The following is a 26668-nucleotide window of genomic DNA, read 5'->3' as shown; positions in this document are numbered from 1 at the left end:
TTTCCTCAGTGTCTCCACCTCTCCTCTCCTCTCTTTTCTCAAGAGCAAACCCCTTAAACTCCCGCTGTTTGAAGAATGAGTGCGGAGACAGACAGACAGTGAAGGTTACTGGGGACGAATGAAGGGGTGGTTGTTTTCTGTGAGAACTCACTTGTTCAGGTGGTGAGCAGGAAGGTGCCATTTCAGCATGCATGCCGTGTCACCTTGAGGTAGAAACGAGCATTCTGTTCAGGAACCATAGAACACGCAGATAGAAATCGATTTTGTAGAACAGATATTAGTGTCTGTCATGTAGAATAGCTTGGTCCTTTGTCTAAAACAATGTGCAGATGTATTTCTTGTTCTACTGCTGTTATCTTGAATGCAGCATCTGGGCCAAGTTATTTTGGACGGAAGTTTCCCCTGGACTGAACTCACCTCAGGTCAAGAGGAATGTAACAGGAGACAACAGAAATATGCTTGAAATGTGTCTTCGCTGCAACCCTTCCCCCACTTTTCCCCCCACCGTTGGTCTAGTTTCAGAACTTCATGTGATTCTTATAACACTTAGGCAACCATTTTGAAAAAAGTATGAGTTTTATGTTTCATTTAGTGTTGTTTTAGGAGGGTGCTTTGGTGTGTGTGTGTGTGTGTGTGTGTGTGTGTGTGTGTGTGTGTGTGTGTGTGTGCGTGTACGTGTATGTATGTGTTACAAACTAATAGCCTACCCAGTTGTTACAATAATAGACTAGGCTATTGCAACAAGTACATTGTGTAATAGCCTATTTATAACGTTAGAATAACACTTGACAGACTGTAACAAATGCAGTTATTACAATAATGTTCTTCCTTTATTTTGAACCGTCCAAGGGGCTGTAGCTGGCCGCTGTCACCGGCCGAGGTGACGTCACGTTTCTAATGACATCTTCCCTCCCTCCCTCCGCTGTGAATGCGCGCGCGGTGCATTCTGGGCTTTATACCAACATGGCTGCGCCCTTGCAGAAGTGCTGAGAAAGTGTCTCTCTGGGAGAAATTGTTGGGAAATTTCGGTTGATTAAAAAAAATATCAATCAATAAAAAAAACAGCCACGGCGGTGACACACGGTTGCGCGAAGCAGACCCTCTGAGACCGTGTGGGGACCCGACAAGCTCCCGTAGGGGACCGTGGCTGTGGCAGAGTGTCCGTTAGAAGATGGGCCTCGTCTCCCCGAGCCTCCCTGCCTCTCCGTAGCGACGAGGGACGACGAAACCTGCCAGAAACCACACGACACACCTGTCCACCTCGGCACGGACGGCTTCGATAACATCCTCTACAAACTGTGGACGCTGCCGTACCACTTCCTGACGAGACTCGTCTGCGCCACCGCGTCTGTCCTCGTCCGCAGGAGGAGAGGAGGAGGTCCCCGAGCCCGCATCGAAGAGAACTGTACCACGCCGAGGTATATCCGTCATTTCTGCACACGCTGTGGCTATTCATGTGAAAAGCACCGTATCTTAAAGCACACACACACACATGCTCGCACACCGCTCGCGGAGGGCTGTCGTGTTGAAATGTTGACATAGATACGACACACGGTTGTTCCCCAGCTGTGGTTCTGCAGCGAGTTGACAACGTGTGACGGTGGAGCTTTTGCGAGCTTAGCTGTCAGAGTTAGCATTTACACTGCAGCTTAGCTAGCCGGTTTTTTGACAGCTGTCTGACAACTTTAGCTGCCTGAGCTAACTTACTACCACGCTTTCCACTGTTTTTCTGCTTGATAGTATTCTTCGTCTAGAAATACTATTATTATTACGCCTAATGCTTTTTTATACAACAGTTAGTTGCGACCAAGTCATTTGATTGGACAAGAGGCATTCCATGAGTGCTGATAATATACAGTATAACAGCACTGGGACTTTTAACTATGTGTATCACTCCGCCGCACAGATGTTCTACTAAATGACCGTTAATTAGACTACATGTTTGTGTTCAGGTTAATTAGACTACATGTTTGTGTTCAGGTTACTAGGCAACAGTCCATTTGAAGTTCACTCCCTCTCGTGTGATATTGCTTAAATATTTCAGATATAGAGCTAGTTATCGTATGCCGCCCGTCAGCAGCTGTTGGAGGCTTTGCCGCAGGAGTTGATCTAACAAGTGGGTTTTAAAGAGGGAATCTACTTGGTTTGGGCGCCAGGCAGAGGGACGTCGACTCTCAGACTTTGACCTCCATCGGCTATCTCAACGTTCTTGTTCTTGTGTCATTTCTCAACAAATCTAACAGGTTTAGGATGCGTGGAGACCATCATGTTTCGAACCTATCTAGAGTGGTTATCTAGTAGGCTTGTAAACACCTGTTGAATACCATTCAATCCCCCCCCCACCACCTGTGCGTTGCTTTATTGATGACCTGAACTCCATTCGCACCATGTCATTATCTATTAGTGACAGATACAATGTTGTTACTACAGTAAATAGCTACGATGTTAAGACACTGGTGTCAGGGGCAACTTAATGTAAAGGTTTATCGAATTCATCCTTGAATCCTCCGATAAACTATTCTGTTCTATTACACTCAATTCTACCGATTCAACTCTACTCCATTTAATTCCACTGATCCTCCTCTCCTCTCCTCTCCTCTCCTCTCCTCTCCTCTCTCCCCTGGCAGAGCTCTGATGAAAATGGAATCGGAGCTGCTGCACTCCCCGGCCGTGGGCCAGGCGGAGGAGGAGGACGCCGACATGGCCGACTGGAACCTTCCGCTCGCCTTCATGAAGAAACGCCACTCGGAGAAGATCGAAGGCTCCAAGGCCCTGGCCCAGAGCTGGAGGATGAAGGACAGGGTAAGAGAGACTACCCTATGAGCCCAGGTGGAGCTGGAGATGGAAATGCTTGTTTGTATTGTGCACAGTAGATCGAAGGCGCTAAGGAGCAGAGATGGAGGATTTAAGGACCGGGTTAGAAACCTGAACAGACATGGTTCAGAGACCACGCTCGCGTGATGAGGAACTTTGCCTGAGATGGTCACCTGTTAGACTACCTGTATGGACCACAGTAGATCTGGGGCTCATTGTCACCTGTTAGACTACCTGTATGGACCACAATAGATCTGGGGCTCTGTATCAGAGTATCAGAGCTCTCTCATAATGGGGTCTTGTATCATCATCCTTCTGCTGGATGTCTTAAAGTTCTGCATGTAGAAGGAAGTTCCCCCTAGACCAGGGGTTCCCAAACTGTTTTGTCGCCGGACCCCAAATTGACATCAATAATCTTCCGGTGACCCCAACTACTTGATTGCATGCCAACACATAATAAAGTGGTTGAAGTGTATTCTAATTAGGGGTGGGACGATTAGAAAATGTCATGTCACGATTATTGTAGGCAAAATAATCGCGATCCACGATATTATCGCGAGAATTTCACACAATTTTTTTTTTATTATTTTTATTTTTTTAATGCCAATAAAACACACTGTAATCACTTTAACTTAGATTTTGTTGTATAGTGATCATTACATTTGTTATTCATAGGCTATAGGCTGTTGATTACAGCTTGTGCAAAAGTGAATAATAAAATATAATAATGACAAGGTGAATCATAGCAGATGCTTTTAATTCATTATTTCTATTATATACTTTTAATTCATTACTTCTATTATATACTTTTAATTCATTAGTAAGGAAGTGTAGAACAATACACCGGCCTGTGCCCTGTACAAAAAGTATGAATCGGGGTGTTTTGCGATGGTGGTGGTTTTGTTGGGCCGTTTTAACCCTCCATTACTTCTATTATTCAACCGTGTCATTATTTTGTTCACTTTTGCACAAGCTGTAATCAAAGATGCTCCGTCTACGTAATGTTAATTCACTGTATGATTTGTTTTTCACTGAGACTATTCTAACGAATTCTAAGACATTGAAAATTATTTTTGACTGGATAGGATGCCGTGGCCACACACACCCGTTGTCTATCCGTATCCATTAATTTCAATCCATTTGAGAGCTGTCCGTTGTCCGGACTGGCTAGATAAGGACACTTTCGTGACGTGAGCTGGGCAGGTATACAGTAGGATAGCTACAGGCTATCCGCACGTTCACACAGTGCATAATGTTGCTAACGAGCATTCAGATGAATTTCACAGTCACTTGCTATGTTAACTAACTAGTAAAGCAAGGCTCATTTTACCTGGAGTTCAGAGTACAACGCAGGGTGACGGTCACAGAGATGCACATGCAAATTGGACGTGTTTGCCCTCGGGGCACACACTTTCCTCCAGCAAGTTCGGCATGTTGGCTCTTCATCCTGGCGTTCTTGACTTGTGAAGCCAAAGTAGTTCCACACATCAGATTTAACTTTTTTATTTGGAGGATACAATGGACAAGGGGCTGATGCAGCCATGGTGAGTAGGCTAGCATACGTTATAGTGACTGACTGACAAGGCTGACTTGACAGTCACGTTACCCATGCAGGCTGAACAATAGCGCGAGACAAATTATGTGAGGATATTCGCGCGCGGCTCATGTGAGGAATCGCAATTATATTACTATTTATTTATAACATACGATTATGACGATTATTTAAATAATAAAAATTCTCCACGATTAAGTTATCGCGGGTGTTTTTATCGCGATTAACGATAAACACGATAATCGTCCCATCCCTAATTCTAATCTCTTAAAATATGCTCTAATTGGTTGGATAAGAACTCCAAAACACTGCAATATAGGCTACAGGTGCAATACACAGACTATGTTTGTCTTCATACTAAATACAAATGTTTGTCTTATTTATCAACGGTTAGTTTGATTTTCTCAGGGGATCCCAATTTGAAATCTTTCCCACAGACTCCAAGACTGATTTTATGTAGTTTTTGAGTTGTGTGGTGGGTTCAGCTTCTTTACCTCCAAGCCAAACGCATATGAGTTGTGGATAAGTGCCTGGTGTCCAAGGTCAAGTGAATGACTGAAATGCTGATTGTAGCTATCTGGCTTTTAAAGACTCTGCCTGTTCCTGTTGGACCTGCTCCAGCCTCGTGGCACTAAGGCTGCGTTCGTAAATTCGCTCTGGAAATCTGATCAGCACTCATGGAGTGCCTCTTGTCCAATCAAAAGACTTGGTCCCTTTATGACGTTGAACCCAGTGTGCGCTCCGGCGCTCGGAGAGAGAATTTCCGAACGCAGCCTAGGTGATGCTCTTATCAGGGGGACATGGCCCTGGAGGACCAGGGGGAGGCTGGTGGAGGTAGAACATCAGAGGACGGGCTCATTGGAACGCACGGAGTGGAATCAGGGATGGTATCAAATGAGGAACAGTATCAAATGCGCTTGTTACCGTTCCTCATTCCATTCCGTGCGTTCCAATGAGCCCGTCCTCTGACGGTGGTGGTTTGATGAGCAGCTCCCAGAGAGAGTTTTATGGTGGTTATCTGCGTGGGATTTAAAGATCTGCTCGCCTCTGCTCTCTCTCTCTCCCTCCTTCCGTTCTAACTGCAGAAACTCCCAGTGGCTTGAACAGCTGATCACACCAGGATATGTGAAGGATTTAAATGCATTTAATGTAATTCATCACATTGTTTTGAGAGAAGAAGGCCTGCTTGCAAATTCTACTGGCCTATCCGTCTACTCTAGCACCAAGGCAAAGTTGCAACGCTGTTTTTCTTTCCGTCTTCAAATGAAATGTAAAAGTTTTTGCGACTTTACAAGGAACAAGTAGATAAAGCACTGTCGCTGCTGTCACAGTCTACTGCTTAAAAAAAGCAGCCATCACTCTTTTCACTGTGTGTGTGTGTGTGTGTGTGTGTGTGTGTGCGCGCGCGCTTCCCACACTGTCAAGCTTCTGCCTTGCACCTTATAATATAAACCTTTATTATCCCCATTTGCTATAAATTCATTCTACCCTGCTTCAGGCAACGTCTGGGCTTTGACAAAGGAAAGAAACTTCAAGGCTTTTCTCTTCTAAGTGGCGTGTGTGTGTGTGTGTGCGCGCGTGCGTGCGTGTGTGCTGCGACTGTCTCTCCCTCTTTCCTTCTCCATCCCCATTAAACCTGCCAGGTGGTTTTATGGTGTGTTAACCAGTGTGTGATCCCTCCAGCGCTAAGCTAGCTACCTGATTGCCCCCCCCCCTCCCATGCTCCTGCTGTAGAGAGGAGAGGAGAGCTATCGCTGCAATAATGCTAGCTGCCGCTGAACCAGCATACATTTACACCTATAGCACTGAGTTAGTGCCCCCTCAGGCTCGACATTCAGCCAAATGAGATTTGAACACACCTTTCGCCTACTATGACAGTCATCTATTATGGCATAGTCATGTATTATGACACAGTTGGCTGTTATGACATAGTCGTGTATTGTGACATAGTCGTGTATTATGACAGATAGTTACGCTGTGCTTGTTTCCACGGCGCTTCAGGGAATGCTAAGGGAGAATGTAGTGCGTCATAAAACAGAATACTATATTATTCAGTAAATTGGGAAGCCTAACTTTGAGTATGCTGGCGTAAGACAAAACCACTATTCTTCCAATGCTGCCAGAATATGTGCTTCAGTTGAGTTTTTATTTTTTATTTTATACAGAACAGTCAGAGTAGGCTACTTTTTTATTATTATTAATATTATGATCGTATTTATGACTCATGCACATTCTTGCTGTTCAACACTTCTTACACCAGAAACACCTGTTTTTAGTGTTTGATTGAATAGCGCTGTACACACACACACGCACGCACGCACACACGCGCACACACACACACACACACACACACATACGCACACACTTGGTTGGTACTTAGCACTAATTACTAGGGATGATAGATAACAGCGATAGGGGGAATGGGTCTCCATTGATTTGGGACGTAAACAGTTAAGCTATAGAGAGGAAGGGAAGGAGGAGGCTGGTAATGGAGTTATCGAGTGGGTTGTAAATGATGTCCTGCATCGTGGGAAATCAGTAGGGATTGTACACACACACACACACACACATACAGTACACATACAGTACATGCACATAAACACACACACACACACACACACACACGCCTGCACTCTATCACACACCTAGTGGACTTTTGCTCGATGATGGGGGGAGGAAGCCCAATTACAAGGCCCATTGGTCAAGGATGGGGTTCAGTCCCTGTGGGGATGTCTGCTATTGACTTTGTGTGTGTGTGTGTGTGTGCGTGTGTGTGCGTGCGTGTGAGTGAGAGAGAGCGTGCGTGCGTGTGTAATCTATTTCTTCCAGAACCTGAATCTATCATATCAGGCGTTTAAATGGAGGATGTGTATTTTTGGGCCTGAGAAAGGACATTTCATTTTCAGAGTGACATGTTCCATAGCCCTCATGATGTGACTTCTTACTGTACTTACTGTACTGTACCCAAGACCCCCCTCCCCCTTCTTTACATGTTCACCCAAGCCCTGCTATCTGGATCAGATGACCAGTGTGACTCATGTACACAGACAGCTGTTGGGACACACACAGACACACACACACACACACACACACACACACACAGACAGCGACACGTGAGTCCCACTTCCCTGATGAGCTCAGCAGTGTGGGACGTGAGGCACGCTGCTGTCATGGAAGATGTTGCTCAAGTCCTGTTTCTGTTACAATAGAGGAGGGGGCAGATCGATACTAAATCAATCACCAAACACTGAGCGAGTAGTCATATGGGATCAATGACGAAAAAGACTCACGCAAGCATTAAAGTGAGCCACCGCTGTCCTCACGAGGAGGGGACAATGTGATTTGCGTTCTCAGGGGTCTTTCTCCAGGGGTTCGGGAACGACGTGGCACTGATTGCGTCATCACCACTGGCACACGTTTATTCATGTCCGCTGAAGCGGCGAATTAACCGAGGAACATACAGTAGCTGTGTCTTTTTCTTCTTCCTCCCGTTCGGAATGCCCTTTACTGTACTATGGTATTGTCATGGCAACCAGAGAGAGGTTCTCGGTAGAGACGGGTGGTGTGCGTGTGCCTGTGCGTGTGCCTGTGCGTGTGCCTGTGCGTGTGCCTGTGCGTGTGCCTGTGCGCGTTTGTGTGTGTGTGTGTGTGTGTGTGTGTCTGTGTGTCTGTGTCTGTGTGTGTCTGTGTGTGTGTGTGTGTCTCAACGGTCAGCCTCAGCCTGCTAGTCTGCCTGGAAGAAATCAATGCCCCCCTGTCTCCTGTTTTAACAGCCTTAATTTAGAGCATTGGCCATTGATCCTTAATGTGTGTGTGTGTGTGTGTGTGTGTGTGTGTGTGTGTGTGTGCGCGCGCGCGCGCATGTATGCGTACTTGCACACTTTTAAGCTTTAATGTCCCTTGAGTCCCATGCATGGCCAGTAATGAGTGAAGGGGAGTTACCAATCTACCCAATTACATACACATTTGTGCAAGGCTTTGTGAGCGTTGTGCACGTGCTGGCCACACACACACACACACACACACACACACACACACACACACACAAACATACAAACACGCGCACACACACATACAAACACACACACACACATGCTTCTGTTTTCCCTCCTTTTGTCTTTGCTCCCTTAATCTTCTTGATTTTAATCAGTGTGAGCTGTCAGTCGCCTGCTTTGTATTTGCACTTTGCACACTTTGTGTTTTGGCAGTTGTTGGCTTCTGTCATCTCTTTCTTTCTCTCTCTCTCTCCCCCCCCCCCTCTCCCCCCCCCCCCTCTCTCCCTCCCCCCCCCCCCCCCCTCCCCACACACACCCCACATTGCTTTACAGAGCAATAGATTTATGAAATGGTAATCTATGTGGCCCAGCAGTCGTGTATTAAGATGTCATTGTGTTTGGGATCCTCCTCAGATTCATTTTAACAGTCACATTAACAGGCAGGGCCTCTCTCCTGATGATCCATGTGTTGTGGTGGAACATAGCCCTTCTCCCTTTCTCCTCCTCTCTTAACCTCCCTTTCTCCTCCTCCTTTCTCTGCCTTTCTCCTCCTCTCCCCTCTTAATATTCTCTCCTGTTTCACCTCTACTCTTCTCCCCATTGTTCTCACTCCCTCTTTTTGCTCCTCATCCCATTTTCACTTCGTCCCTCTCCCCCTCAAAACATGTTGCCCTCTTTTCTCCTCTCCTCGTTTTCAACCTCCTCCTCTTATATTCTCTCCTTTGGTGCTGCCAACTTTTGCAGAACACACGCTCTGCTCTGTGTGCACGTGCGGTTGCATCACACATTTTTTTTGCCTTTTTCAAATGTTTTTTCCAAAACCTTCCTGCAGTCCATATCGCCAGTCCAGATTGGTTCTTGATTTGGTGGCTCTGTTGCCCTGTCACCTTCCGATTAGGGATGGGACGATTATCGTGTTTATCGTTAATCGCGATAAAAACACCCGCGATAACTTTATCGTGGAGAATTTTAATTAGTTGAATAATCGTCATAATCGTTTTTTTTTTATTTTTTTATTTTTTTTAATGACTAGACTTTTTAAATAGGCACTACATTTTATAAACACTGCTTTGTCTGTCTGATTTTATTGTATGTATTAATGTATGTGACCTATGTGTGTTTTTTTTTTTTGGGGTTAATATTTTTATTGAGTTTCACAGAGACATGTACACAATAGGACATAACAACAACAACTAGTATCCGTGGGGGAGGTTATTGTCCCATTAATAGTAGAAAACTAGTTTTGCACTTTGTTATGCAGTACATTGTCCATAAACAATAACAGAAAATGTTCTTTCTCTTTTTTTTTTTTTTTAACAAACAAAAAACAAAGACAAACAGAACAAAACAAAAACAAAAAAACAGGGGAGGAGGAGGCCATGTCACATATCAGAAATAAACAGAAAAGAAAATGACACAACAAATGCCATAATATATGGGGGGATCACCCCCATCGGAGACAGCATCCATGTCTTACAGTCCTAAACACAGCGGCAGCACAACACCAGCACAGTAAATAATATTGTGACCCATACATTGTAGATCTGTTACACATTAGTCTTGTGTACTTTCTTGAGTGTAATCCACCAAACCTTTCATTACAATGGCAGCCAGTCTGGTACCAATATAATCTAAGAACGGAGACCAAATCTTATAGAATGTCTTTATCTTACACTTAGACCTATATGTCAGATATTCCATAGGAATCATATCAAAAATTACCTTGTGCCATCCAGCTATTGTAGGCGGTTTGCAGTCTATCCATTTCAGCAATATATTTTTCCTTGCACAAAAAGTGAGGATACACAGAAGTCTTTTGGAATGCATACTTGCATTTTGTTTGTCTGGCAACCCAAACAATAGACACATGGGGTCCTTATCCAATGTAACATCTAGAATTAGATGAATTCTATCCACTATACCTTTCCAGTAATCATCTATATATCTACAAGTCCAAACACAATGAACAAAGCTCCCAACCTCGGTAATACACTTTGTACACATTTCCGATTTGTTATGATCCATTTTATGTCTAAGTTGGGGAGTAATCTGCAAACGTTGTAGTAGTCTAAATTGCGTTTCCTTCGTCCTATTACAGATTGAGATGTCGTTTGCCGATTGCCATATTAGTGACCAAGTTGCTTCATCAGTATTAATGTTCAGGTCTGAGGTCATTATTCCAGTCTTTGGGCGTAAATGCAGGTTTGCCTTTATCATATTTCGGAAGTGCTCTATACCCAAGCCCCAGAATGCCTCTCGTCTTTCCAGCAGAGACTATCTCCTCCAGCGGAGAGGGTTGGTGACAGAGGCCAGTGTCTTTTTGGCTATTTAAAAAACTTTGTATCTGAAGGTATCTGAAAAACTCATTTCGTGGTAGGTCATATTTCTTACATAATTGGTCAAATGAAAGTAGTATTTCCGTATCATATAAATGTCCGATAGTAACCATCCCTTTGCTGTCCCACCGCTTGAAACCCCTATCCGTGGCACCAGGGGAGAAGTCTATGTTGCCCCAAACTGGCGAGAGGGAGGATGTCATAATCGTATGTTATAAATAAATAGTAATATAATTGAGATTTCTCACATGAGCCGCGCGCGAATATCCTCACAGAAATGTGTCTCGCGCGATTGTTCAGCCTGCATGGGTAACGTGACTGTCAAGTCAGCCTTGTCAGTCAGTCACTAACGTATGCTAGCCTTCTCACCATGGCTGCATCGGCCCCGTGTCCATTGCCTCACCTTTCCAGGGTTGCACGCAGGCTTCTATGCATACCTGCAACTAGTGTTCCTTCAGAGAGAGTGTTTAGTGCCAGTGGGCACATACTCACACCTCTCCGAGCACAGCTAAAGGCAGAAAAAGTGAACATGTTGACATTTTTGCACTTTAACCTATCTTGAAGCTTTCAAGTCTCTAAGCCACAAGGCTAGCACTCAGTTTGATGACAGAAAAGTGTCAGTGTTCAAGTTTTGTTTGACAGTATTTTTTTCCTTTATTTATGCAGTGATACCTTATAATTTATCATTACCTTATTTAAGATTTTATTAAAGATTTTTATTTTTGTCAAGATGTTTTTAAAATGATGTTTTTAACATGATTCAATAAAAATACAACAAAATCTAAGTTAAAGTGATTACAGTGTGTTTTATTGGCTTTTTATTTTATTTTAATTCTCGCGATAATATCGTGGATCGCGATTATTTTGCCCACGATAATCGTGACATGACATTTTCTAATCGTCCCACCCCTACTTCCGATACCAAAACAAGCTTAGACTCCAATCCTGACAGACAGACACCCCAGACAGACACAGACAGACAGTACAGTGATATTGTCGCGAACGGCAGGGGACTTTAGTCTTCCCAGATATTTCCACTAAATTATGATTACTAAAGCCACTGGGAACAGATACAGCTTTAGAGCAGAGTTCAGCAGTGTTGGTGTGAATGTCAATGCTCAATGCATGTGGATGATACAGTGCCTGTTTTGCTGGTGTACACCCTGCTAGGTTGGTTAATAACCTGAACCAGATTACAGGCACTGGCTATAGTAGGAATTTTCTTTTTATAGGACAGCTTGATGCAAGAAAATGTATGTTTAGGTCTCCCAGGAAATCGATTTCTCTATTTGCATCGCATGCTCGATCAAGCATTTCACACAGATTATCAAGATACTGACTGCTAGAGCTTGGTGGTCTATAACAGCATCCCAGCAATATAGGTTTGAGGTGGGGTAAGTGAACCTGTTACCACAACATTAGGTCCCTTCTGAGTTTAACAGGGATGTGGCTCTGAATGTAGCATCAGCTCCTCCTCCATTATTTTCCCTGTCCTTTCGATAAATGCTGCATCCCTGTATCTCCACTGTAGCATCATCAAATGAGTTTCAGAAATGGCTAGAATGTGAAGTTTGTCAGATGTTAACAAGTAAGTTTGCCTTTCCTTAGTGTGTAGGTCATCCACATCCTTCTGGCTACAGTGAAGGCTTTCACGCAGTCCACTTATTTCTAAAGTAGTGGAGATGATGGAGATGGAGATGGAGATGGAGATGGTGATGGAGATAGAGATAGTGATGGAGATAGTGATGGAGATGGTGATGGAGATGGTGATGGAGATGGTGATAGAGATGGAGATGGTGATGGAGATGGATATGGAGATTGTGATGGAGGTGGATATAGAGGTGTTGTTAACTCCCTTGGCGACGATGCTAACAGGCCTCAAACAGGGTCGTTAGGGTATTGATGCTCTGGGGTGAGTAGACCTAGTCACTGAGCTGAGAAATTAATGGGAATCAATGGAGAGACCACATCTGGCTAACTGTCGATGCGAAACAAATGGGAATCGTTGGAGAGACTTACGCCAATGAATTATGTCAATCTTGTTTGTCTTCCATGTCACTATTTGTCTTTGTAATGCATTTTCACTAATAAAAAGAAAAAAAGAAAAGAAAAGAGAAGCATCGACGCTCGCGATTCATTCACAATTTAAGTTTCATCCTATCAATCGGTCAAACAAGTCATCAAATAAAAAAGAACAATGATGAAGAACATTAATCAGGCCAGTTCATGACAGAATAACGGTGCTCTGTAGGCTAGCAACCTGTGCTCCTTCCCTGCCAGTCTGCACTGGTATTAGAGGACCGGTAACAAGTGCAACAACTTTGCGGCTGAACTTAAGTAAAATTTCGGGCGTCATATGCCATCAAAGGGGGGAAATGCGACATGGAAATATGTCAAAATGCAGGACTATCATGCACAAATCAGCCTTAAAACATGTGACGTTAGATCGCTAACGTTAGACACACGGCTAGACACATAGGCATAAACACATAAATAGACATTTGTTTTGTCCTTTGAAAAGGTCTATAATACATACATAATAATACGATGGTTATCATAATTTTTATTTCTTTATTAATGAAGAAAATAATTACATATGTGGTTTTCTCTTCCTGCTTGTTTTCCTCATTCCACTATCGTGTCGATGATTCACAAGGCATACTGGGATTTCATAACCCACCGCTTGTGGCTCTCTTTGGAGACTGGTCCTCAAAAATCTCAGTTTGCAGGGCTATGTGGCCCTACCCCTACATGAAAACAAGAATTGGGACACCCCTACCCTACACATGAACGCACAAAACTGAGCCGTGGGGCTGAAATCGAGGGCCAAGGGGTGAAATGGGATTGGGCCATTTAGCATCTGGCTAAATGTCAACGCTAAACTAATGGGAATCGTTGGAGAGACTTTAGCATCTGGCTAAATGCCACTGTTAATGTTATGAATATGAAAGGAAAAACCCACTCTCCATCATTCATATGCTAACTACTCTCTAATGTTTCCTTAATTGCTGGTATTTGATGATTGGTGGGGAAATGCTTGTGTGATCAGGGAGGTTTATTGTGATGGTAATAGTGTGTGTGTGTGTGTGTGTGTGTGTGTGTGTGTGTGTACGTGTACATGCTTCTCTGTGTGTGTGTGTGTGTGTGTGTGTGTGTGCACGTGCTTCTGTGTGTGTGTGTGTGTACTAGGGCTGGGACGACGCCTCGACATAGTCGACGTAATCGACTACGTCAATACGTCGACTTGCGTAATGTGCGTCGGTGCGTCGCAAATAAACAACATGGCTGCGACCAGTGGAAACATGGAGGAGGCTACTAGCTAATGTTACACAAGCAATGTAGCTCACCACAGTTCGTATGTCTTGTCTTCTGGTGTTAGTACCGTATTTTCCGCACTATAAGGCGCACTTAAAAGCCTTTAATAAAAAAAATAAACAACAACAGTGCGCCTTATAATCCGGAGCGCCTTATATATGGATCAATTGCTTAATTGGTTGATCCATACTGGTTGTACACGGCGCTCAAGGCGCTCTGTCAAAATGTTTCAGTACGACTGGTGAACTACAAAGCCGCACCGCTTGCAGCATTACGGTAATCAGTAAACACCGGTACTGTGCTTACTCACAGTCCCACACCACTTGTGTGTGTATAAAGACCCCAAGTAAAGAAGACTAAACAGAGTTTCCGAGGGAACAAAGCGGGATGGCCACAGTTAGAGGACAAACTCGAACAGTTTTAAAGTACCCACTCGATATAATAAACAACAGTTTAACGATCACTAAACACTTATAATTTGTGTATTGGATTCATTATTCTCGTTTGCCGGAGGCTACCGGTAAGGGAGGGTTGACTTGTAAACATACTTTCGTTTTAGCTCGTGTTTCATAACCCACCGCAGTTTCATAACCCACCGCTTGTGTTCAAAAGTAAGAACTGTGTGTTCATCTAGTTATGTGTAGTTATGTGTTTTTAGCATGTCGATGTTCTCCCAGTATGTTGTGATGTTATTAAAATACAGTTTAGAGGGCCCCGCGGTGGTGTAGCGGTCTAAGCACTAGCCACTAGCGCAAGCTGCCCACCGGGGACTGGGATCGAATCCCAGCTCGCCAGACCCGGATATGGCCGGGGCACACACAGGGAGCGGCATATTGAGCGGCCGCTCCCGAGGGCGGTATAGGAATATTTCCGGACAAGGATCCGTCGCGCAACAGCGCCCCCGGGGTGCCGGAATAACGGTGCTGGGCTCGAGGAGCCAGTCAGCTAGTCTGCCTGGCGGCCTCGTCTGGGGCTGCCGGCCACGGGGTCGTGCGGCGGATCCTACGCAATAGGCAGGGGATAATTGGATGCTGGGTTGGGTTCAATTGGATACCAAATTGGGTGAAAAAGGGATAAAATCGAGAGAAAAAAAAATACAGTTTAGACCTTCGTAGCGATGTGTTTTGTTAGCAGCGTTCGTAGCTGTGGCTGCGTTCATAGCTGTGGCTGCGTTCAGAGTCACTTTTCTCCCATTCAGTGTTTGAGGTGAACCAACATTCAAATACGCCTGTCGTGTTCAATCTTTCTCTGATTTGAATGTATGACACATCAGTTGAAAGCTTACAATCTGTAGTTAGCATGTGTAAAAACTGAAAAATTACGTTGCACATTTCACCAGGAGCTGTCACATATTGGTTGTTGGTTATAATTGTATAGCCTATTGGTTGTTTTCTGGTGTTGTTTTCTTGTTTTGCTCTGTTTGTAGTCTACTTGATGTATTTTTATCAGCTGTTAAATCACCACAGCGGTTAATCCACTAATAGAGATAATACCAGATTGAAAATGCTTGTAGCTAACTACTCTATATCTCGTGGTCGCAGCTATTGCGAATTGCTATTCACGCGAGTCAGCTGTGAATCACCCCAGGTCCTTGACGCTTGTTGCAAAAATGGATGACGAACGGCTGATACTTGAGGTGGAAAAATATATATTTTTGACAGTGAAGCAGGTAGAACGTTGACGGTGACGGTGACAACGCTCAGGTGGAGCATGGACAACGGGAAGTTGACACAACACCGATGGAGAGGTGACGCAACGCAGTAGGTGGAGCTTGGGCGTAACGCAACCCTAGTCAAACGTTTGACTGCAGTATCTTCTATTCTATGCGCCTTATAATCCGGTGCGCCCTGTATATGAAAACAGTTCTAAAATAGGCCATTCATTGAAGGTGCGCCTTATAATCCGGTGCGCCTTATAGTGCGGAAAATACGGTAACTTCTAAATGGCCAGGGTTTTTCCTGCATAGAGAATTATGAGGCGGCCGCCTCCGTCATTCTAGCCGCCTCCAGCTCTCGACAAACTGACGGTCGTATTTTCTATAAGCAGGGGTGCACATAACTTTTTGGGGCCAGTGCTCAGAGGAGCACCTAGGGATGCTGTTTGGTGCTCCCCGAGCTCGCGAGTCACGACCCGTCCCACAGGATGGATGAAAAAGGGATACATGGATAACTTATATTAGCAAAACGACATTTATTCATAAATAAAGATGAACGAACAAATGATTGTGTGCAAAACAAAATAAACAAATGCAAAATCAAATGACTGCTCTTTAAGCATGAAAGTCTGTCAGACTCCTTTAAACACAATGAAATCAACTGACATCTCTTTAAGCACTGCTCTGTTCTGTAAACACTGAAATCAACTTTTCAACAAAAAGTTACAGCCTAAGCATTTATTTATGCTACAAGCTTAATCGTCATCGTCACTGCTCTCTTGACTGCTGTAAATTATCACTGTCCTCAATTTCAACCATGAAAAGCGCCCTCATGCGGCTGATCTGCCGCGCAGCATGCATTTTGGCGACGCATGCGCACTGGCGCACCAGTTATGTGCACCCCTGTCTATAAGCGTTGGCTGCACTCGGTGGATTCCTGTCATTTCTAACTGCAATTGTGGCACTACGCCGACGTGGTGGCGGGGGCGCTGTTTCGCAAATAAGTTAGCTTTCGTTTTTGCTACCGAAATAGCTGATGGTATGTTGACTGCTCAAGGAGAATACATATTTGAAAGTACAGAATGCCTGAGAGCCTTATATTGCATTATATTACATTATATTTTGAATGGTCATCTGGTGCCTGAATATTGTGTTTTCCTTTACATAAATAATGACATGTCCACCATAAATTGATGCAGAAAGGGCGCAAATTGGTGCATATCAATTCACCAGAATGCAAGAAATTTAGTGTTTGATGTTTAAGGACCCCCAGACAGCCCTGCTTCATGGGTCCCCCCCGATGTCAAACACCACTGGTACCACCTCCGCCTCATTTTGAGCCAGGAAAAACCCTGATGGCCATGTTGGCATTCAAGTTGGCTAAACATAGCAGTGAGTCTGCCCTGTGTCTGGGGCTGTTTGACAGAGGCAGTTACAGTAGTAGTAGTAGCAGGTCGCCGAATTAAAGGTGTCTGTGTTTAATTGCGGGCCCACAGACAGCCCCCATACATCAGCTGATCATTTAAAGGGGCGGCCGTCTGAGTAATGTGCATGTCACACGCTGCTTTGTTTTATAAGAGCAGCAGCTATTATCCAGAGTGCTTTATAAAGACACTGTTAAACAGAGAGAGACAATACAGCCATTATTTTGGGGGAAATTAAGTGATACATTAATCGAACAGCAAAAAAAATAATCGTTAGACTAATCGCTAAATTAGTCGTTAGAGTAATCGACTAGTCGGGAAAAATAATCGCTAGATTAATCGTTAGAAAAATAGTCGTTTGGGACAGCCCTAGTGTGTACGTGCTTCTGTGTGTGTGTGTGTGTGTGTGTGTGTGCACGTGCTTCTGTGTGTGTGTGTGTGTGTGTGTGTGTGTTTGAGAGAGAGAGAGAGATACCACAGATAGTGGCAGGTCAGAACCTTAGTACTCATGTCAGAGCATTGCAGCTAGTGATTGTGGTCATTGTTTCCAGTGAGGTGCCAAACCACAGGGTAGAAGGGTACCTAAATGGATAACACCGGCTCTACCTCCTGCGCCACAGCCGCCCTGGTACCTCCTGTGTGGCTGTCAGGCTGGAGGCTCCCAGATGACTTGGAAAGGAGAAACTCATATCCTGGAGCTGATTGATTGATTAGACATAATGATTGATTTGGTCTTAGTGAGTCAAGGCAGTGCTCTTTACAGTGCTGTTTACTTTAATGTGTGTGTGTGTGTGTGTGTGTGTGTGTGTGTGTGTGCGTGTGTGTGTGTGTGTGTGTGTGTGTGTGTGTGTTATTGCTCCTCACTATTTGTCCTGCTGTGTCCCAGTGGCACACTGACCTTTCCTAGACGGTAGGAGAGAATAATCCCCTTAATTACCTTCATAATGACACACACACACACACAGTCCTCCATACCCTGCTAAACACACATGTGTGTGCACGTGTGTGTGCACGTGTCCCTGTGTGTGCGTGTGTGTGTGTGTGTGTGTGTCTGCCTGCGCATGTCAGGGTGGGCATGCGTATGCCAGCAGACAGGAGATGACTCAGTCCTATACCACCCACTGAGCCTCCATAACTGACCTGTATGGGTGTATGGGTGTGTGTTTGTGCATGAATGTGTTTGTGTGGGTGTGCACGTGCTTCTGTGTGTGTGTGTTTATGCGTGGGTGTGCACGTGTGTGTGTGTGTGTGTGTGTGTGTGTGTGTTAGGGCTGCACGATTAATCGATTTTAAATCGAAATCGCGATTTGAAATGATGCGATTAGCTAATCGCAAAGCCTGCGATTTGCCTGCGATTTTTTTTTTTTTTTTTTTTTTTTTTTTTTTTTTAAACCTTTATTTTACCAGGAAGTCACATTGAGATTAAAACCTCTTTTGGAAATTTGATCAGCACTCATGGAATGCCTCTTGTCCAATCAAATTACTTGGTCTCTTTATGACTTTGAACCCGGCGCTCTCAGAGCGAATTTACTAACGCAGGCATAGGTTGTGTCACGACAGTCAGTCCAATTATTATGAGACTTTGGGCTAACGTAACGGAGACAATTAGACACCACTTGGCTTACTGGACGTATGATAAACGTTAGTATGTTATAATTGCGACAGGTAAGTGTACAATTTCACTATACTAACTGTACCAGCCAAGTGCATGTCAGTGCTGTTAGTCCAGCCTTAAACTTAGCTTAGCTAACTTGTAGTCTTCGAGACGGTAGCTTAGCTTAGCTACTCATGCTAACCCGGCGTTAAAGTACAGACACAGAGTTGACAGTCTCAGCAACCTGCGGGTTGGTGTTTATATAGTATAGCAGGCTTATGGATACATGGAAGTTAACTGTTCTGTTGTCAAACATGAATGTGTCCTGTATGCATAACCTCATACCATTCGTTCATACCAGCCGGCTTTAAAGACGCAGAGGTTAGCCTAGCCTAGCCTTGGGCTGAAGTATGTCACAGATTCCTAAGTCAAGGTGACGTGTGTCTGTGCTCCATAGTCAGAGACCACCATTCTATCATTCATCAGTTCGACTGTTGACCGAGTCATCTAGATGTGGTCCTTTCAGTTATAGTCACAGTGTATCCCCAAATGATCATTTTAATAGCTGGATCATCTTAGAGAGTAGCCACCTGTCTAGATGAGATGAGGTTATCATATATACAATTCATATCTTTTAAGTTCTCATCCTTGCATTAGAATTAGAGCAGTTAATAGTTTGATGGTATCATGTGGTAATGCTCTCTGAAAATAGGTGATAGACAGATTCATCCAATCACCTGCCAAGTATTTTTTGAAAGTACCTGCCCTTTTCCAAACAGCTTCCAATTAAGCTTTCCTAGATGGTTGTGTGAAACAAACCACCTGAGTCAGGTTAGTAATGCTCCATCACATGTTTTAATCTGAAGCTTGATTTTAAAGCAACACAACTTTAAAGCAACCCAATGTAAGTTTAGTTCTTTCACTCGTAGCTCGGGCTGTGGGGGTGCTAGAGGAGGGAGCCTCTAAGTCCCCTGAAGACGTACAAACAAACTGCACGTTGATACGACCTTCCTAGCCGGAGATATGGCCACACTTTACAAAAACTCCCTTTTTTTTTCCTTTTTTTTTTTTTTTTGCTATTTAAAAAATAAATAATCGCAAATTAATCGCAATCGCGATATCTGTCCAAATAATCGCAATTCGATTTTTTCCCCAAATCGTGCAGCCCTAGTGTGTGTGTGTGTGTGTGTGTGTGTGTGTGTGTGTGCGTGCGTGCGTGCGTGCCTAACATATAACTGCCCCATACATAGAGGAGCACAGGCCGTCAGAGGGGAGGGTCTACAGACCAGTCTGTGGTCCTAGCTCACACAGCAGGGGGTCATGGATTGGGCAGCAGGGTGGTCGTTGGTTGATGATTGGTTATTGAAGCGCCTACCTGTCCCCTGCTGTAACTGATGAACTGGGTGACCGGGACAGAGTATCAATGACTCCTAAAGGTGGATGTGTGTGTCTGTGTGTGTGTGTGTGTGTGTGTGTGTGTGTGTGTGTGTGTGTGTGTGTCAAATCACTGAGACTACCTCAGTTAGAGAGATGGGGAGGTTGAGAGTTAAAAGGCTGATATAATGCTGATTCTAATTCTGTGGGTTGTACTCTAGGTTTATTTTAAGCCCCGAAACTCTTAACGCCTGTTGTGGTAGCCTGCGCTGTGTTCACGCTTGTTTGGTTTGTAGGGTGGCGGGGGGCAGGGGGCAGTACTCAGTGTTTCCTACAAAAATCGCAATGTCATGACAGATAGTCCATGCCAACTGGGCAGCCATGCTGCCAATGGAGCCATCCATTCCAGAGGGCAAGGTCAAGAAGTGTGTGTGTGTGTGTGGGTCTGTGTGTGTGTGTCTGTGAGTGTGTCAGTGAGTTACTGACATGTTTCTCTCCCCCTTCCCCCCAGATGAAGACAGTGAGTGTAGCTCTGGTCCTGTGTCTCAACGTGGGAGTGGACCCTCCTGACGTGGTCAAGACCTCCCCCTGCGCCAGACTGGAGTGCTGGATCGGTAAGACACACACACACACACACACAGAAACACGTGCACACATAAACACGTGCACTGCACACATAAACAAACTCTCTCACACACACACACACACACACACACACACACACACACACAAAAACACATACACACACAGAAACATAAACACACAGAAACACAAACACACACAGAAACAAACTCTCTCTCACACACACACACACACACACACACACACACACACAAAGATAACAAAGGAAACAAACAGCCTTGATTCAAAAGGAGCCTCAAAAGACTTTTGCGGAAGAAAAAGAAGAAAAGCAGAGTCATGCAAGAGCAGCCTTCTGATGGTGTGGTCCTTCTGACTGTGGTCCTTCTGACCCTGTGGTCCTTCTGACCCTGTGGTCCTTCTGACCCTGTGGTCCTTCTGACTGGACTGACTCTCTGGCCAAGGAACGGGCTGCAAATCCCCTGCAACCAACCTCTACTGGGAAACACCTCGCTCTCCAACCAGCCTGCTGGCAGTCACTGACCAGTCCCGCGTACTTGGAGAGCTTCCTCTCAAAGGCTTCTTCCAAGCGGTCTTCCCACGGGACTGTCAGTTCCAGCAGCACTGCTTGCCTGGTGGACTCAGACAAGAGAACAATGTCTGGTCGCAGGGTGGTGACTACAATGTGGCTGGGGAACTTCAGCTGATGTTCAAGGTCAACCAACAGCTGCCAGTCTCTTGCAGAGGTCAAGATGCCTGCAGATGTTTTCCTGGCAGGGGTTGGCTGCTCCCCAGCTCTGACAAAGGCGATGGTTTTCTTGGAGGGTCGGAACTGCTTTGCCCACACAAGTCCTGCGCTGATGGCTTCAGCAATGGTCTTCAGGACTTGGTCATGCCTCCACCTGTACCGTCCATCTCCAAGGGCCCTTGTACAGCAGCTGAGGATGTGTTCCAGGGTTCCTCGCTTGGAACACAGTTGGCATGCTGGTGTCTCTGCTATGCCCCATGTGTGCAGATTTGACGGGCTTGGAAGCACATCATAGACTGCCTGGATGAGGAATTTGATGCGGTGAGGCTCGGCTTTCCAAAGCTCAGCCCAGGTCACCTTCCTCTCAATCGCATTCTCCCATCTCGTCCAAGCTCCCTGTTGCTTCATTCCCACTGCCTTGCAGGTTCTTGTCTCCTCCACTGCTGCTCTCACCTCCTCCTGAACAAGGCGGCGCTTTTCCTTCCCCCTGGTGTTCATTTGGGGAGTTGGAAAGGATCCAAGCCCAGCTCGACCTCGTGTGACCACTCCCACCAAGCTCCTGTGACGCATCCTCGCCTCTGCCTCTTGAACAGCTTCCTCTGCCCTCCACTTCCTGCCAGTCCTCACTTGGATCCCTGCATTAGCCACCTTCAGATCACTGTTGAGTGTTCTGCCAGAGAACGTTGGTTAAAATTGGTCGTTATTATTGTGACTAGAAAGTGTGTGACTATAATTCCATGGTGTAAATAGTCAAAGAACTAGCAAGCTAGATAGCTCAGAGGTGATGAGATGAGCTAGTCTGCTGCACACTTGTCAGCTAAAGAGCTAACTGGATGCACTTGACTTTTGTGTTAAAGTAGATATACAATATTTCTTATTCTGCTAGAATTAGGCTTCATGGTAATACCATAATGGCATATTTACAGTACATGGACAGTGGATTGAAGCATTGGAAATGTCTTTTTTATTTTTTATAGTTGGACATGATCTTTTTTCAGGTGAGAGTAATGTCAAAATGACATTATCTGACTGCATTGCCCACAGCAATCTAAAAGCTATTATAATTATGTTATAAATTGATATGGATCAATGTATACCTCTTATTAGATTAGAAATACTCTGGTTGTTATGTTTGCCTTTTGGTTGACAGCAAAAGAAGGAGAGAGGAGGATAGAGAGGGAGAGAAGGAGAGAGAGCAGGAGAGTCCAGAGAGAGAGACAGCAAGAACCAGGTGAGAAAGTGGACAGGTAGTCAAGACCACATAAGTACGGTAAGTAGCCTTGAGAACCGATGGTTCTGGAGCCTAACGGCCCATAGGGCAGGAGCCTATCTCCTGTTTCCGTAGCGTGAGGCGGCTTGATGTACAAGTACACCCCCTGGACATGACGCTGGTATGTCGCAGGGTCCATGCCACCCCAATTCCAATTCAATGCCAATTCCAATTCCACGGTCCATGCCACCCCCCCAAGGCAGCAAACCTAGGGGAAACACTGTGTGGGTTGGATTCAATGTTGCCAGAGGCTACCGGTAAGGTAAGTGATACCTGGCTTGTAAACATACTTTCGTTTTAGAACTAAACGTTAGCCGCTAGCTGTTAGCAGCGTTTTTAGCAGTCACCATTCTTGAGCAAAACATTGATACAAACAAACATTCAAATACTCGTGTCGTCTTGAATTTTTTTCCGATTTCAATGTATGATGCATCATTTGAAAGCTTACCATCTGTAGTTTCAGACTATGTAAACAAACGAAAAATTACGTAAGCAAATGGTTTATGATTTCACCAGCTAGCATCATGACATTGTCAGACTCATTACACACAGGTAGCTACTAGCCAACTCTCATGCATGTGACCACTGACTACTACTGTTGTCATCACGTGAGTGACACGCCGGATCGCGAGCCCCAGATCGCGGCCTATTTTTTTTCTGGTGCGATCTGCGATCCAGCATTCAGGACCAATATCGCGGCGATATGCGATATCAATATCGGATCGGGACATCCCTAATAGTAATGCATGGAAATGGAATGAGGAATGGTATCAATGCCTTACAATGAGCCTGTCCTCTGATTTCTACCTCCAGCAGCCTCCCCTGATGTGTAGGGGAGTGTGTGTACACTCCCAAACCTCCGCCATGCACACCGTCTCTGCATTTAACACATGCAACGGCCGGACTTAATTATTATTAACCTTATTAAATATTAATTTGCGAGAATAGACAGTGTACCTAACTCCTACGCGACATCAACTACATCAATATGGGATTTAAATGACAAATGACACAATAGAATGGTGATGATTATACAACGTAATATCAATTATAGCGGTTAATTCTTGTTTTGAAAACTGCTGTTACAAGGAGCCTCTAGAAACAAAGCATATCCGTAATACACCTTGTTATTGTTTGTCAATCAATAGAGTATTCTCTGCGCTGTGGGCGGAATGTGATATGTGGAAGTCTATATGCATCCTGTTCTTTATTAAGCCATCGATTTGTTCGTATTGGTATTTCAATCTGAATCGCTGAGGCCGTTTTGGCTTTGAGGAACTGAGTTGGCGTAAAGGAATGCACACACACACACACACAGATATTGATATTGTTTTCTTGCGGTGGACAAATGTCCAGTAATGGGTTATGTTCACAATGGGATCAGGATACCATCTTTATTCTCTCTCTTCCAGACCCTCTGTCTATGAGTGATGTCTCTGTGTGGTTATAACATCTTTGTTCTCTCTCTACCAAACCCTCTGTCTACGAGTGATGTCTCTGTGTGGTTAATACATCTTTGTTCTGTCTTCCAGACCCTCTCTCTACGAGTGATGTCTCTGTGTGGTTATAACATCTTTGTTATCTCTTCCAGACCCTCTGTCTACGAGTGATGTCTCTGTGTGGTTATAACATCTTTGTTCTCTCTTCCAGACCCTCTGTCTACGAGTCCTCAGAAGGCCCTGGAGACTATTGGGGCCAACCTACAGAAGCAGTACGAGAACTGGCAACCCAGGGTGAGTTAGGATTAACCCGCATCCCTCCCTGCCTCCCTCCCTGCCTCCCTCCCTCCCTCCCTCCCTCACCTCCCTCTCTTCAACCTGCAGAAGCAGTATGAGAACTGGCAGCGTAGGATGAGTTAGGCTCCTCAGTGTCAGAGTGTTAGTCTCTGCACGGCAGGAGCTGCTGCTTCTCATCAGCTCTCATCTCAGCACGCTTTCATGGTGTGTGTGAGCGTGTGTGTGTGTGTGTGTGTGTGTGTGTGTGTGTGTGTGTGTGTGGGGGGAAATCATGGAGAGAATATGAACTTGAGATCGGTGTCTGTCTGTCTGTGTGTGTATGCAAGTTTTAGTGCATATGGGTTTGATATGCAAATGTGTGCTGCAAAACTTGTTCCTGTACAGCGGCATATGTGTGTGTGTGTGTGTCTATGCGTGGGTGGGTGTTCAATAGAACCAATATTTCAGGAAGTTGGCGCTACTTTTTGATCTTATGGAATTGTGGCGTGCATGCGTGCGTGCATAGACTCACTCACACACACACACACACACACACACACACACACACACACACACACACAGCTCCTCAGCAGCAGAGGCAGATGGCTGGGGCTGCCCTCAACTGCAGTTCCTAAACACCTACATACACCACAGGGAGGGAGGGAGGGGGGGAGGAGTACGTTAGAGAGAGGGATGTGAAAGAGATAGGGAGTGAAGTGTGAAAGGAAGGAGAGAGGGAGAGATGAGACTGTAGATGGAGGGAGGAGAAGAAGATGGAGAATGTGGAGGTTAGAGAGAGGGATGTGAAAGAGATGCAGAGGGAAGTGTGTATGAGAGAGAGAGAGAGATGTATGGAACAATAGAGCGCGCCAAGCTGGCAGAGCGTGGGCTCTGTGACCTTGAGGTCATCATTAGATCAGGGGAGGGGAGGGGAGGGGAGGGGAGAGGAGAGGAGAGAAGGTGGGAGCCATTCTTTCTCTCTGCCTCAGGACATACTGCTGGACTCTCACTTTGTCTCTCCTCCCTCTCTGTCGCTCTCGCTCGCTCACTTCCTCTCTTTCTCTCTCTCCCTCTTTCCCCTCTCCTTCTCTGTTTGCACCTCCACTCTCTCATTGACCTAGTGTACATAGAGAGAAGTCAAACAATGTCTTGGCTGCCACACACACACACACACACACACACACACACACACACACACACACACACACACACACACACATAACTCACACATAACTCACACTCATAACTCACACTCACACACTCACACTCACACTCACACTCACACTCACACTCACACTCACACTCACACACACACTCACACTCACACTCACACACACACACTCACACTCACACTCACACTCACACACACACTCACACACACACTCACACACACACACTCACACTCACACTCACACTCACACACACACTCACACTCACACTCACACTCACACACACACTCACACACACACTCACACTCACACTCACACTCACACTCACACACACACACTCACACTCACACTCACACTCACACTCACACACACACACTCACACTCACACTCACACTCACACTCACACACACACTCACACTCACACTCACACACACACACCAGGCAGGTTGACTTCTCTGTTGTTCTTTCCTTTCTCACTTTCTGCACCGCTGCAGCACATTAGCCCACATACGTCCAGCTGTAGAACGGTGTGTTGCTCCAGGTCTATATTTAGCTGTGGATGTAGTTCCCTCTGTGTGCTGCTAGGGTTAGCCTAGCGCCTCGTCACAGATTTAGCCTAGCATATGTGACAACTGACAATGAAAAGGGCTACCTGTAGGCGAAATCATTTTTCTGTTTTTTACATGTGCTTAAACTACAGATTGTAAGCTTTCAAATGATGCATCATACATTGAAATCGGAAACAAATTGAAGACGTCATGAGTATTTGAAAGTTGCTACACCTGAAATCACTAAGCACAGAAAATCCCCTTCAAAGATATTGTTTTTTCTCACCTTCACAGCCAGGTAATGGGCGGTAACAATGTCTGGTTAACCCCACCCCCAACCACTCAGCTGTCAATATCTGTCAGTGTTACTCACTGGGTCAGATAGCTATAGCTTACATTATTACCTAGCAAGGTTTTACCTAAGCTAATTAGCCAGCTTATCATTATGGAGGCTTTATGGTTGTTGTAACTATTATTCTTTTAATGAAACAAAAAAGTCTTGAATCAGAATCAGAATTTATTTTACAGTACACAATAATACAAATCTTTGGCTGTGGTTCTTCAACATTAGCTTTGCAGCA

General features: G+C 45.0%; 1 protein-coding gene across 1 annotated transcript in view; it reads left to right on the top strand.

Moving 5' to 3' along the window:
• Positions 1-935: 935 nt before the first annotated feature.
• The window catches only part of rptor (regulatory associated protein of MTOR, complex 1), a 157747-nt gene continuing 132014 nt past the window's right edge, over positions 936-26668 (top strand). Inside the window, 4 exon segments of the mRNA XM_080524289.1 lie at positions 936-1418; positions 2628-2802; positions 20570-20672; positions 24306-24388. Of these exon segments, the coding sequence (XP_080380415.1) occupies positions 2635-2802; positions 20570-20672; positions 24306-24388 (354 nt within the window). The 5' untranslated portion in view covers positions 936-1418; positions 2628-2634.

Source organism: Nansenia antarctica (assembly GCF_963989245.1).
Source record: "Nansenia antarctica genome assembly, chromosome: 2".
Lineage (NCBI taxonomy): Eukaryota > Metazoa > Chordata > Actinopteri > Argentiniformes > Microstomatidae > Nansenia > Nansenia antarctica.
The sequence above is the reverse complement of the archived record's forward strand: the minus strand, read 5'-3'. Positions and strand labels throughout refer to the sequence as shown.